The sequence below is a fragment of the Loxodonta africana genome, chromosome 5 (genome assembly GCF_030014295.1).
Source record: "Loxodonta africana isolate mLoxAfr1 chromosome 5, mLoxAfr1.hap2, whole genome shotgun sequence".
Lineage (NCBI taxonomy): Eukaryota > Metazoa > Chordata > Mammalia > Proboscidea > Elephantidae > Loxodonta > Loxodonta africana.
Window position 1 is genome coordinate 69888278 of NC_087346.1, and position 14938 is coordinate 69903215.

Below are 14938 nucleotides of genomic sequence, written 5' to 3' on the forward strand. Positions count from 1 at the left end.
CAAACTTTGTGCCAAGGTACCCTGGAGCACCATACAAGATTCAGCGTTTGACATCTGTTGGACACCGTGTAAACTATTGGTTCAAGATAGTTTCCACTTTCAACATTAGATCACACTACATTCCTTTCTATGACTTCAGATCTTTGTGAAATTGGATTTTTTGCAGTTGCTGTAATAATAAGCAAGTACCTTGCAAAAATCAGTATGAAATAGGAAACAAAGTCGGCAGTGTCCAGTCTGATCCCAAGGCCTGAAAGGCTGTGCAGTGCCCAAAAAGTGTACACATCCTGTCACTGAGCAGTTGTGGCTATTTCGGAATGAAATAAAAAAGATTTTTTTTCTTTGTATTGATATATATATTATTTATTCAAATGGCGACTAAGTTGTGTTATTAAGCTGTTTGTACCAAACTACCTAATAAGCAGAACTGTTAAGGTTATTTCTTTTGTCCTTGGGGTACCATGAATCAAGAAAACTTGGCAACCTTTTCCTTAAATGTTTAGTATCATTCAACAACAATTTACAAAACATACCAGTGAAACAAAGACAGTGGAAAATTTATGGACTATGTAGTTCACATATTGGTGTATAAAAATGTAAATATCTACCATTGTTGTATGACTTATATGAAGGATATTAAAAAGGGGGGAAAGGGGTTTGTTTTATAACAGTATGAATTCTATGAAGGTATATTATTCTAAAATCTTTATCTTAGTAAAGTCTAAGGAACTGAGGAGATTTTAAATAACTTTACATTTTTTTCTTCATGTTCTTTGAATTCGTGGTGTCTCCTTAAGGTCACAAAAATTGTTGTAATTCAGTGATAAATATCTTTTGTATTTCTGAAAATGTCCTTTAGTATGATTGTATCTGTGTTTTTGAAAACTCTCAGTAATGACAAAGGGTATATCTTATGTATGCAGTCCTTTGACTATTATCAGGATCAATTTGTGTTTCCGTGGACTCTTCTGTTCTGCTTTGGTAGAGATGGCATGCAGAGGGGTTATTAATAATGTTAGCTATTTTCACTTCTTTTTTGTTTTATTTTCACTTCTTTAATTCCTGTTCATTTAATTCTAGTTTTTTTTTTTTTTTTAACTAAATATAGCTAACGAAACCCTAATAACCTAAAAGTGGGACTTAATGTTTAGATGTTTAATATAGATTTCATCATTTCTTTTAAATGATCAGATTTATTAAATAAGAAGTTTAAAATTATGTATGATTTTCTTACCTTTCAAGTCACATTGGTTAAAAAACAAAAATTGACAGTCTTTAATAGTTACTAACTTCCTTGTTGCTCCATCTTGTTATTTTGCAGTATTCTGATTCCCTGAAAAAGATGGACCCTGATCGCCTGATAGCATTAGTAACAGAAGTTATTCCCAATTATTCCTGCTTACTTTTTTGTCCTACTAAGAAGAACTGTGAAAACGTAGCAGAAATGATATGCAAGTTTTTAAGCAAGTATGTTAATATTTTTAAAATATCATTCACAGGGGTCTGAACCTAGCATTCATGGATTCATAGGAAGTACAGGAATAAACTTCAGGAAGTCCATGAACCTTCTGAAATTATATGCAAAGTGGTGTGTTTATGTGAATATTTGTTTTTTTTTTAGCTTGCATCAGATTTTTCGCAAGACTCTATAATCCCCAAAAAGGTTGACAAAGACTACCTAACAGTTAATGAAGTCAGAATCGAAATTCTAAGAATATTTTATGTACTTACAGTAATAAAAGTAATGCAATTTTTAAAAAGAATATTTACATGGCATCTACTAAAATTAAAATGATAGGCACTTTGTCACTATAAGATCAAGGATTCATATTTCTAACATGTCTTTTTCCTAGGGGATATCTGAAACACAAGGAGGAAGAAAAGTATGAGGTGATTAAGAACTTGAAGAACGTCAGTGGTGGCAGCCTGTGTCCTGTTCTGAAGCGCACTATCCCGTTTGGAGTTGCCTATCACCATAGTGGTTTAACCAGTGAGGAGAGGAAGCTCTTGGAGGAGGCCTATTCCACAGGAGTTCTCTGTCTTTTTACCTGCACGTCCACCCTAGCAGCAGGTGTCAACCTACCAGCTCGTAGGTAAGATGGAAGAAACCATTGGCCAGGCTCAAAACGTTTCAGTTCCTAACTTGCAAGGAGTTTTATTGTGGTTTTACTCTTTCTCAGTAGTGGGTGATGATTTATCAAATGTTTTTTCAGCATTTTTTAAGTTGACTATTTTTTTTTCTTTTAATATTTTAATGAAAAATAACATTAATAGATTTCTTTCCTTCTTTCCATAGTTGAATTTGGTGTCAGTTATGATGCTAGTTGTAAGAAAAAGTTAACAAGTTTTTCATCTATTTCTATGATCTATAAATAACATAAGGTTTCCTTGAAACCCTGGAGATCTCATCCATAAAGCCATTTCAGTCTAATATCATTTTTTAATGCAGAATCTTGACTATCTTTTCAGTTACTATCAAAGTTGTCGTCCTATGCCTTAGTTTCCTAGGGCTGCTGTAACAAAATACTACTAAGTGAATGGTTTTAACAACAGGCACTTATTTTTTCACAATTCTAGTGGCTAGAAGTCCAAATCAAGGTCTCGGTCATGTCAGTTTGTTCTGGAGGCTTAGAGAAAAACTTTTCCGTACTCTCTCCTCGTTTGTGGTCAATGCTGGCAATCCTCAGTGCTCTTTTGCTTATAAGCAGATCCTCACAAACTGTGTTTCTGCTGTATGTCACCCTGTTTCAATGTCTGCCCTCCCCTTTTATAAGACAGCACTCAGAAGGAATTGGGATTATGATCTACCCTATTCCAGTATGACCTCATTTAACTTAATTGATAACAAAAGAAAAACTGTTTCCAAATAAGGTCACATTCACAGGTACAGGGGTTAGGACTTCAGCTTATCATTTCAGAGGACACAATTCAATCCATAGCAGCCTGTGTAATTGATTTTTGCTCCTCGTGATTTATCACTATGGGTTTTTTTTTGTTTTTCCTCCTAATATATGGTCAATTTTTATAAATCTTCCAGGAGTATTAAAGCACATATATTATTCTGTTGGATATGAAGTTCTGTATAGCGCAATGAGATCATACTTGTTAATTATTTTATCGACTCTATTTTCTTGCTATTTTTGGTTCCTTGATCTGTCAGTTTCAGAGAGATGTGTTAGTCTTCCATTGTAACTATGAATTTATCAGTTTCTCCTTTTTGTGTTTTTAGAAGTGATTGCTTTGTATATTTCAAAGCTACTTAGATATATAAAAGTTTACTACAAATATCTTATTGCTGAATTGTACTTTTTATCAATGTAATAGATCCCATGTTTTACTCATTTAATTATTTTGCTTTAATCATGACTAAAACCCGTTGCTGTCAAGCTGATTCTGACTTATAGTGTCCCACTAGGACAGGATAGAACAGCCCCATAGGGTTTCCAAGGAGCAGCTGGTGGATTCAAACTGCTGACCTTCTGGCTAGCAGCCAAGCTCTTAAGCACTGCACCATCGGGGCTCATTACTAGGACTGCATTTTTTCCCCAAGTAAATCTTTTGTCATTATTTTATTTTTCAACTTCTGTCACCAATTAAGTTCCCCACTATCAGACAATTGGAGAAAAAATTATAAAGTTATATATCCTATTTCTATTATTTCAGTAGTTACTCTTAAAATTCTAACGGTTGTAATCAAACATGTTTTTCTATCACTTTAGAATTAACCAATAATTATGTCCCCCCCCCCTGAACAAAAGAATCTTAGCATTTGTATATTTTTCTGCTCTGCCACATTTACGTTACAATTACCTGGAATTTTAGTTTCAGATTTTTTATTTCATCTTATGGTCAATAATTATTTAACCCAAAAAAACCAAACCCATTGCCGTCAAGTCGATTCTGAGTCATTGCGACCCTATAAGGACAGAGCAGAACTGCCTGATAGAGTTTCCAAGGACCACCTGGTGGATTCGAACTGCCGACCTCTTGGTTAGAAGCCATAGCACTTAACCACTACACCACCAGGGTTTCCATAATTATTTAAAGTTACCTGTAAAATTTAAAGGTCCCTAGGTGACACAGTGATTAAGAGCCAAAGGTCGGCAGTTCAAATCCGCCAGCTCCTCCTTGGAAACCTTATGGGGCAATTTTGCTCTGTCATATACGGTTGCAATGAGTCGGAATCGACTTGACAGCAACAGGTTTGGTTTTTTAGGTTTCAGTGGCACACACGGTTTGTGCTTAACTGCTAACCTAAAGGTTGGCACTTGGAACCCACAGGCCTGGCAGTCTGCTTTCATTAAGATCGTTTTTAGTTGCGGTCAAGCTGATTCTGACTCATGACAACTCCACCTGTGTCAACGTAGAACTACGCTATATAGAGTTTTCAAAGCTGTGGTGTTTCAGAAGCCAATCACCAGGCTTGTCTTCTGAGGTACTCCTGGGTGGGTTTGAACCACCAACCTTTGGGCTAGTAGTCTGTCACTTAACCATTTGCACCACCCAGGGACTTCTTCTGTTAAAAGAATACAGCCAAGAAAACCCTATGGAACAGTTCTAATCTGTAACATATTGGGTTGCCATGAGTCAGAATTGACTTGATGGCATCTAACAACACTGCCTGTAAATTTTACTTGTTTTTTTGCTTACCACTGCCTCTTGTATCCCATATCTTCCTTCTGTGTTCATTTTTTTAAAAATTTTATTGTTCTTTAAGTGAAAGTTTACAAATCAAGTCAGTCTCTCATACAAAAATTTATATAAACCTTGCTATCTATATACTCCTAGTTGCTCTCTCCCCCTAATGAGACAGCACACCTCTTCTCTCCACCCTCTATTTTTGTGTCTGTTCAGCCAGCTTCTGACCCCCTTTGCCTTCTCATCTCCCTCCAGACAGGAGCTGCCCACATAGTCTCATGTGTCTGCTTGATCGAAGAAGCTCACTCCTCCCCAATATCATTTTCTAACCCATAGTCAAGTCAAGTCCCTGTCTGAAGAGTTGGCTCTGGGAATGGTTCCTGCCCTGGGCCAACGGAAGGTCTAGCGACCATGACCTCCAGGGTCTTTCTAGTCTCAGTCAGACCATTAAGCCTGGTCTTTTTATGAGAATTTGAGGTCTGCATCCCATTGTTCTCCTGCTCCCTCAGGGGTTTTCTGTTGTGTTCCCTGTCAGGGCAGTCAGGCACCATCTAGTTCTTCTGGTCTCAGGCTGATGTAGTCTCTGGCTTATGTGGCCCTTTCTGTCTCTTGAGCTCATAATTGTCTTTGGTGTTCTTCATTCTCCATTGCTCCAGGTGATCTGTGTTCATTTTTAATTTTGCTGTTCTTGAGTAATTTTTTAGAGTCTTTGCATAGCTAAGATGTCCTTATTTTCGCCTCACACTTTAACACTTTGCTGGGAAAAGAACTCTGACTTCAATTATTTTCCTTAGAAGATTTTATAGATATTGCTGTATGTCTTCTAGGAGGCAAGATTGCTGATTTTTGTTTTTGCGTGGGTTTGCCGTTTTTTTTTTCCCCTCTCCAGAAGCTTGTCAGCTTTTTCCTTAAAATTTTAGCATGATGTATAGTAATAATCGCAGCTATTGCATCTCCTACTCCACCTCTTGAGCATTGGCCATATGCCAGGCTGTACAGTAACTGCTTTACATGCACTTACTTATTGGCTCCTCACAGCAACTCTGAGGAAGGTTGGATTTTATTATCCACATGTTATAGAAGGGAAAACTGAGGTGCCGAACAATTAAATAACTTGCCCAACTTCACTCCTCAAGTGAGTTTCAAAGCCAAAATTCGAACCTAGGAAGTCTAATTCTACCCAACTCTTAGCTGCTTTCCGAAGATTTAACACTAGAGTGGATACTTTCATTGTAAAGCCTTATGCCTTTCTTCAGCTCAGAGTAATTTTTCCCTGTTATTTCTTCGTTTCTTTCCTTCTATTGTCTCTGTTCTCTGCTTTTTTTTTTTATTAACTTTTATTGAGCTTCAAGTGAACGTTTACAAATCAAGTCAAACTGTCACATATAAGTTTATATACACCTTACTCCGTACTCCCACTTGCTCTCCCCCTAATGAGTCAGCCCTTCCAGTCTCTCCTTCCGTGACAATTCTGCCAGCTTCCAACTCTCTCTATCCTCCCATCCCCCCTCCAGACAGGAGATGCCAACACAGTCTCAAGTGTCCACCTGATACAAATAGCTCACTCTTCATCAGCATCTCTCTCCTACCCACTGTCCAGTCCCTTTCATGTCTGATGAGTTGTCTTCGGGAATGGTTCCTGTCCTGGGCCAACAGAAGGTTTGGGGACAATGACCGCCGGGATTCCTCTAGTCTCAGTCAGACCATTAAGTATGGTCTTTTTATGAGAATTTGGGGTCTGCATCCCACTGATCTCCTGCTCCCTCAGGGGTTCTCTGTTGTGCTCCCTGTCAGGGCAGTCATCGATTGTGGCCAGGCACCAACTACTTCTTCTGCTCTCAGGATGATGTAGGTCTCTGGTTCATGTGGCCCTTTCTGTCTCTTGGGCTCATAGTTATCGTGTGACCTTGGAGTTCTTCATTCTCCTTTGCTCCAGGTGGGTTGAGACCAATTGATGCATCTTAGATGGCCGCTTGTTAGCATTCAAGACCCCAGACGCCACATTTCAAAGTGGGATGCAGAATGTTTTCATAATAGAATTATTTTGCCAATTGACTTAGAAGTCCCCTTAAACCGTGGTCCCCAAACCCCCACCCTTGCTCCACTGACCTTTGAAGCATTCATTTTATCCCGGAAACTTCTTTGCTTTTGGTCCAGTCCAGTTGAGCTGACCTTCCGTGTATTGAGTATTGTCCTTCCCTTCACCTAAAGCAGTTCTTATCTACTAACTAATCAGTAAAAAACCCTCTCCCTCCCTCCCCACCTCGTAACCACAAAAGTATGTGTTCTTCTCAGTTTATACTATTTCTCAAGATCTTATAATAGTGGTCTTATACAATATTTGTTCTTTTTCCTCTGACTAATTTCGCTCAGCGTAATGCCTTCCAGGTTCCTCCATGTTATGAAATGTTTCACAGATTCGTCACTGTTCTTTATCGATGCATAGTATTCCATTGTGTGAATATACCACAATTTATTTATCCATTCATCCGTTGATGGACACCTTGGTTGCTTCCATCTTTTTGCTATTGTAAACAGAGCTGCAATAAACATGGGTGTGCATATATCTGTTTGTGTAAAGGCTCTTATTTCTCTAGGGTATGTTCCGAGTAGTGGGATTTCTGGGTTGTGTGGTAGTTCTATTTCTAACTGTTTAAGATAACGCCAGATAGATTTCCAAAGTGTTTGTACCATTTTACATTCCCACCAGCAGTGTATAAGAGTTCCAATCTCTCTGCAGCCTCTCCAACATTTATTAGTTTGTGTTTTTTGGATTAATGCCAGCCTTGTTGGAGTGAGATGGAATCTCGTCGTAGTTTTAATTTGCGTTTCTCTAATGGCTAATGATCGAGAGCATTTTCTCATTTATCTCTTAGCTGCCTGAATATCTTCTTTAGTGAAGTGCGTGTTCATATCTTTTGCCCACTTCTTGATTGGGTTGTTTGTCTTTTTGTGGTTGAGTTTTGACAGAATCATATAGATTTTAGAGATCAGGCGCTGGTCGGAGATGTCATAGCTGAAAATTCTTTCCCAGTCTGTAGGTGGTCTTTTTACTCTTTTGGTGAAGTCTTTAGTTGAGCACAGGTGTTGGGTTTTTAGGAGCTCCCAGTTATCTGGTTTCTCTTCATCATTTTTGGTAATGTTTTGTATTCTGTTTATGCCTTGTATTAGGGCTCCTAACGTTGTCCCTATTTTTTTGTTCCATGATCTTTATCATTTTAGCCTTTATGTTTAGGTCTTTGATCCACTTGGAGTTAGTTTTTGTGCATGGTGCGAGATATGGGTCCTGTTTCATTTTTTTGCAAATGGATATCCAGTTATCCCAGCACCATTTGTTAAAAAGACTATCTTTTCCCCAATTAACTGACACTGGGCCTTTGTCAAATATCAGCTGCTCATATGTGGATGGATTTATATCTGCGTTCTCAATTCTGTTCCATTGGTCCATGTGTCTGTTGTTGTACCAGTACCAGGCTGTTTTGACTACTGTGGCTGTATAATAGGTTCTGAAATCAGGTAGAGTGAGGCCTCCCACTTTCTTCTTCTTTTTCAGTAATGCTTTACTTATCCGAGGCTTCTTGCCCTTCCATATGAAGTTGGTGATTTGTTTCTCTATCACAGTAAAAAATGACATTGTAATTTGGATCAGAAGTGCATTGTATGTATAGATGGCTTTTGGTCGAATAGACATTTTTGCTATGTTAATTCTTCCTATCCATGAGCACGGTATGTTTTTCCCCTTAAGTATGTCCTTTTTAATTTTTTGTAGTAGTACTTTGTAGTTTTCTTTGTATACGTCTTTTACATCTTTGGTAAGATTTATTCCTAAGTATTTTATCTTCTTGGGGGCTACTGTGAATGGTATTGATTTGGTTATTTCCTCTTCGATATTCTTTTTGTTGATGTGGAGGAATCCAAGTGATTTTTCTATGTTTATCTTATAACCTGAGGCTCTGCCAAACTCTTGTATTAGTTTCAGTAGTTTTTTGGAGGATTCCTTAGGGTTTTCTGTGTAGAAGATCATGTCATCTGCAAATAGAGATAATTTTACTTCCTCCTTGCCAATCCGGATGCCCTTTATTTCTTTGTCTAACCTAATTGCTCTGGCTAGGACCTCTAGCACAATGTTGAATAAGAGCGGTGATAAAGGGCATCCTTGTCTGGTTCCCGTTCTCAAGGGAAATGCTTTTAGGCTCTCTCCATTTAGAGTGATGTCGGCTGTTGGCTTTGTATAGATGCCCTTTATTATGTTGAGGAATTTTCCTTCAATTGCTATTTTGGTGAGAGTTTTTATCATAAATGGATATTGGACTTTGTCAAATGCCTTTTCTGCATCAATTGATAAGATCATGTGGTTTTGTCTTTTGTTTTATTTATATGGTGGATTACATTAATGGTTTTTCTAATATTTAACCAGCCTTGCATACCTGGTATAAATCTAAATTTTTTTTTTTAGATCATGGTGGATTAATTTTTTGATATGTTGTTGAATTCTATTGGCTAGGATTTTGTTGAGGGTTTTTGTATCTATGTTCATCAGGGATATAGGTCTGTAATTTTCTTTTTTTGTGATGTCTTTACCTGGTTTTGGTATCAGGGAGATGGTGGCTTCATAGAATGAGTTAGGTAGTATTCCGTCATTTTCTATGCTTTGAAATACCTTTAGTAGTAGTGGTGTTAACTCTTCTCTGAAAGTTTGGTAGAACTCTGCAGTAAAGCCATCCGGGCCAGGGCTTTTTTTTGTTGGGAGTTTTTTGATTACCGTTTCAATCTCTTTTTTTGCTATGGGTCTATTTAGTTGTTCTACTTCTGATTGTGTTAGTTTAGGTAGGTAGTGTTTTTCTAGGAATTCATCCATTTCTTCTAGGTGTGCAAATTGGTTAGAGTACAATTTTTTGTAATAATCTGATATGATTCTTTTAATTTCAGTTGGGTCTGTTGTGATGTGGCCCATGTCGTTTCTTATTCGGGTTATTTGTTTCCTTTCCTGTATTTCTTCAGTCAGTCTGGCCAATGGTTTATCAATTTTGTTAATTTTTTCCAAGAACCAGCTTTTGGCTTTGTTAATTCTTTCAATTGTTTTTCTGTTCCCTAATTCATTTAGTTCAGCTCTAATTTTTATTATTTGTTTTCTTCTGGTGCCTGATGGATTCTTTTGTTGCTCACTTTCTATTTGTTCAAGTTGTAGGGACAGTTCTCTGATTTTGGCTCTTTCTTCTTTTTGTATGTGTGCATTTATCGATATAAATTGGCCTCTGAGCACTGCTTTTGCTGTGTCCCAGAGGTTTTGATAGGAAGTATTTTCATTCTCGTTGCATTCTATGAATTTCCTTATTCCCTCCTTAATGTCTTCTATAACCCAGTCTTTTTTCAGCAGGGTATTGTTCAGTTTCCAAGTATTTGATTTCTTTTCCCTAATTTTTCTGTTATTGAATTCCACTTTATGGCCTTGTGGTCTGAGAAGATGCTTTGTAATATTTCGATGTTTTGGATTCTGCAAAGGTTTGTTTTATGACCTAATATGTGATCTATTCTAGAGAATGTTCCATGTGCGCTAGAAAAAAAAGTATACTTTGCAGCAGTTGGGTGGAGAGTTCTGTATAAGTCAATGAGGTCAAGTTGGTTGATTGTTGTAATTAGGTCTTCCGTGTCTCTATTGAGCTTCTTACTGGATGTCCTGTCCTTCTCCGAAAATGGTGTGTTGAAGTCTCCTACTATAATTGTGGAGGTGTCTATCTCACTTTTCAATTCTGTTAAAATTTGATTTATGTATCTTGCAGCCCTGTCATTGGGTACATAAATATTTAATATGGTTATATCTTCCTGGTCAATTGTCCCTTTTATCATTATGTGGTGGCCTTCTTTATCCTTTGTGGTGGATTTAAGTTTAAAGTCTGTTTTGTCAGAAATTAATATTGCTACTCCTCTTCTTTTTTGCTTATTGTTTGCTTGATATATTTTTTTCCATCCTTTGAGTTTTAGTTTGTCTGTGTCTCTAAGTCTAAGGTGTGTCTCTTGTAGGCAGCATATAGACGGATCGTGTTTCTTTATCCAGTCTGAGACTCTCTGTCTCTTTCTTGGTGCATTTAGTCCATTTACATTCAGCGTAATTATAGAAAAGTAAGTGTTTAGTGTTGTCCTTTGATGCCTTTTTATGTGTTGTTGACAGTTTCATTTTTCCACTTACTTCTTTGTGCTGAGACGTTTTTCTTTGTAAATTTTGTGTTCCTCATTTTCATAGTATTTGACTTTATGTTTGCTGAGTCGTTACGTTTTTCTTGGTTTTTGTTTTGAGTTATGGAGTTGTTATACCTCTTTGTGGTTACCTTAATATTTACCCCTATTTTTCTAAGTAAAAACCTAACTTGTATTGTCCTATATCGCGTTGTATCCCTCTCCATATGGCAGTTCTATGCCACCTGTATTTAGTCCCTCTTTTTGATTATTGTGATCTTTTACAAATTGACTTCAATGATTCTCTGTTTTGAGCGTTTTTTTTTTTTTTTAATTAATCTTAATTTGTTTTTGTGATTTCCCTATTTGAGTTGATATCAGGATGTTCTGTTCTGTGACCTTGTGTTGTGCTGGTATCTGATATTATTGGTTTTCTGACCAAACAATTTCCTTTAGTATTTCTTGCAGCTTTGGTTTGGTTTTTGCAAATTCTCTAAGCTTGTGTTTGTCTGTAAATATCTTAATTTTGTCTTCATATTTCAGAGAGAGTTTTGCTGGATATATGATCCTTGGCTGGCAGTTTTTCTCCTTCAGTGCTCTGTATATGTCATCCCATTGCCTTCTTGCCTGCATGGTTTATGCTGAGTAGTCTGAACTTATTGATTCTCCTTTGTAGGAGACCTTTCTTTTCTCCCTGGCTGCTTTTAAAATTTTCTCTTTATCTTTGGTTTTGGCAAGTTTGATGATAATATGTCTTGGTGTTTTTCTTTTTGGATCAATCTCAAATGGGGTTCGATGAGCATCTTTGATAGATATCCTTTCATCTTTCATGATGTCAGGGAAGTTTTCTGTCAGCAGATCTTCAGCTCTTCTCTCTGTGTTTTCTGTCCTCCCTCCCTGTTCTGGGACTCCAATCACACACAAGTTATCCTTCTTGATAGAGTCACACATGATTCTTAGGGTTTCTTCATTTTTTTTAATTCTTTTATCTGATTTTTTTCAGCTATGTTGGTGTTAATTCCCTGGTCCTCCAGATTTCCCACTCTGCATTTTAATTGCTCGAGTCTGCTCCTCTGACTTCCTATTGCATTGTCTAATTCTGTAATTTTATTGTTAATCTTTTGGATTTCTGAATGCTGTCTCTCTATGGATTCTTGCAACTTATTAATTTTTCCAATGTTCTTGAATAATCTTTTTGAGTTCTTCAACTGTTTTATCAGTGTGTTCCTTGGCTTTTTCTGCAGTTTGCCCTATTTCATTTCTGAGGTCATCCCTGATGTCTTGAAGCATTCTGTAAATTAGTTTTTTATATTCTGTATCTGATAATTCCAGGATTGTATCTTCATTTGGGAAAGATTTTGATTCTTTTGTTTGGGGGGTTGTAGAAGCTGTCATGGTCTGCTTCTTTGTGTGGTTTGATATCGACTGCTGTCTCCGAGCCATCAGATATTGTAGTGATTTATTCTATATTTGCTCACTGAGTCTTATCTCGTTTTGTTTTCTTTCAATATACGTGCATGGGCTACTAGATTGTGCTGTCTTGATTGTTGTAGCCCTTGACTTACTTATGACCTATTACCAGGTGTTTTGGGCTGTTACCAGATATATATGCCTGAGTCCATTCACTATTCTTGAGTAGAATCTGATTTTGGGTCATCCAGTTTGTGATGCACTCTAACACCTATCCACCTTGAGAAGTAGTGGTGATAGTTGTGTGCACCAGATTCTATTAGCAGCTGGGGTTCACAGTCCAGCGGGGGCAGGATGCTGACAGGCTTCGCCCAAGTGTCAGTGAGGTAGGTGTATCTCTATTCCCAGAGCACCTTGGTGGGAGGGCTCTGGAGCTGTACCTTAGGCCCCCAGTGCAAGTACCTCTACAGATTGGTAGGTGTCACCCTCCTTAGACCCCTAAGGCCAGAGCCTAGGTGATCTGGAGGGAGCTTCAGCCTTCAGTTCCCTGTTGGGGGTCAGTGAGGGCTCTGTTGAATACGCAGAGATATCAGACCTGGGAAACTTGTTTTTCCAGTAAATCCGCTAAAAAAAAATGCAGTCAGATCCCTATCAGAAATGCCTTTGCATTATAATAGCCACCTTGTTCCCTGTAGGATGAAAGCCCAAGACTTTATATCACATATGCTTGGCTGGAGGTGGTTCTGTGTTTTTAGTCCAATTAGGGAAGGATTTTTGGTCCCTGGGTTTTTTGTGGTTTCTTCTCTCAGGCTGGAAGAATGGGTTAGGAAAAGACCAAGAAAAAAAAGGGAAAAGAAAAGCCGCGTAGCAGTTCTCCCTCTGGCTCAGGAAATTCCAATGTTAATGAAGCCGCCTGGGAAGGGGAGGGGAAGGTTCAGAAAAACCGGAGAGAGTAGCACCCCGGAATATAGACAAAGTTACTTATCTTGCTTGGGATGACTATTTTATCTGAGATTCCCGAGGGGCGTGTCAGCTATGTGTGCTGGCTTGGTAGAGATTACCCCTGAGGGTCAGGCCTGCAGAAGCCGTGGTCAGTTCCTCCGCTGCCAGTCCAAAGTCCAGCGTCAACGTTCCCCGGCTGGGATGCTTCAAAACCAGTAGCTGCCTCCCAGGGACTTCTCCTCCCGCCAGCCGCGTCACTGCGCCGCCGGCGAGGACGGGCTGGGCCCCCTGCCGAGGTCAGTTCAGGGGGGTAGGGCTGCACCCCGTGTTTGCGCCGTGACAGGATGCCTGCTCAGCTCCCCTGCGCCCAGTCCAAAGCCCGGCGCCAAGGTTCCCCGGCTGGAACACTGCACTCCCAGCTCCAAAACCAGTCACTGCCTCCCGGGGACTTCTCCTCCTGCCAGCTGCCTCACCGCCCCAACTGCGCGGACCGGCTGGGCCCCCTCCCGGGGGCAGTTCAGGGGGTTAGGGCTGTGCCCCGTGTCACAGGATGTCCTGCTCAGCTCCCCTGCGCCCAGTCCAAAGCCCCGCGCCAAGGTTCCCTGGCTGGGACGCTGCACTCCCGGCTCCAAAACCAGTTGCTGCCTCCCGGCGACTTCTCCTCCTGCCAGCCGTGTCGCTGCGCCGCTCGCGCGGACGGACTGGGTCCCCTCCTGAGGTCAGTTCAGGGTCGTAGGGCTGCGCCCCGTGTTTGCGCCATCACAGGATGTTGTGTTCAGCTCCCCTGGGCCCAGTCCTAAGCCCGGCGCCAAGGTTACCTGACTGGGACGCTGGCTCCAGGCTCTGAAAACAGTCTCTACTTCCCCGTAGTTGTTCGTTCTCCGTCTCTGTCACTCAGGTCAATTCTTTAAATCTGTGTTTGTTGTTCAGGGTTCGTAGATTGTCATGTATGTGATCGATTCACTTGGTTTTCCGAGTCTTTGTTGCAAGAGGGATCCGAGGTAGCGTCTACCTAGTCAGCCATCTTGGCCCCCCTGAGTAATTCCTCTGTTCTCTGCTTTTGTCACTTCAGTTAGAAAGGTTTGAGGCGTCTCAGACTGAGCTTGCTTATCTCTTAACTTTTCTTACACATTCTTCCATCTATTTAAGGGATGTGATTTCTTCAATTTTGCTTTCCATATAACAAAATCAGTTTCTAACTGTGTCTGTTGTGTTCATTTATTATTCAGTTCTCCTATTGAAATTTCAAATGAAATAATTTTTTTTTTTTTAATTTGACAGGAACTCTTTCTTCTTTTACTGCTCTTTCTATATGACAGCCTATTCTTAATATTGTGAATACAGTATTCTTTGGAATTTCTCTGTGGATGGAATTTTTTGAAAGTTCTCTCCTATTGTCTGTATTATCTGCTCTGTCAGTTATTTGTTCTGTACATTTTTGTTGTTTTCTTTTATGTCATTAGTTTTCTTCAATTCTTTGAAAATCTTGGCTGTTAGGGAGATTTATGAATAAAGGACTAGGTTGATTAGTATAGGTAAATGGCATAGGTTTTCTCTTGTCTATGAACATGAAGGAAACTCTGGTGGCATAGTGGTTAAGTGCTACGGCTGCTAATCAAAAGATCAGCAGTTTGAATCCACCAGACTGATTGCAGGCTGATTTTGTACAGGATTAAAATTGCCATTTTTATGGGTCAAAAACAATTGAAATCTGCAATTTCATATAGTTTAAAGTTAAAGCAATATAAATTCATAAATTTGTGTTGTTACTATA

The 14938-nt window shown here is 39.1% G+C and overlaps 1 protein-coding gene across 3 annotated transcripts in view; it reads left to right on the plus strand.

Moving 5' to 3' along the window:
• Positions 1-14938, plus strand: part of HELQ (helicase, POLQ like) — a 63205-nt gene that overhangs the window by 15312 nt on the left and 32955 nt on the right. For all 3 annotated transcript variants that reach the window (XM_010594093.3, XM_023553305.2, XM_023553306.2), the window contains 2 exons: positions 1322-1467; positions 1854-2093. In XM_010594093.3, the coding sequence (XP_010592395.2) occupies positions 1322-1467; positions 1854-2093 (386 nt within the window). The remainder of the gene's footprint in view (positions 1-1321; positions 1468-1853; positions 2094-14938) is intronic.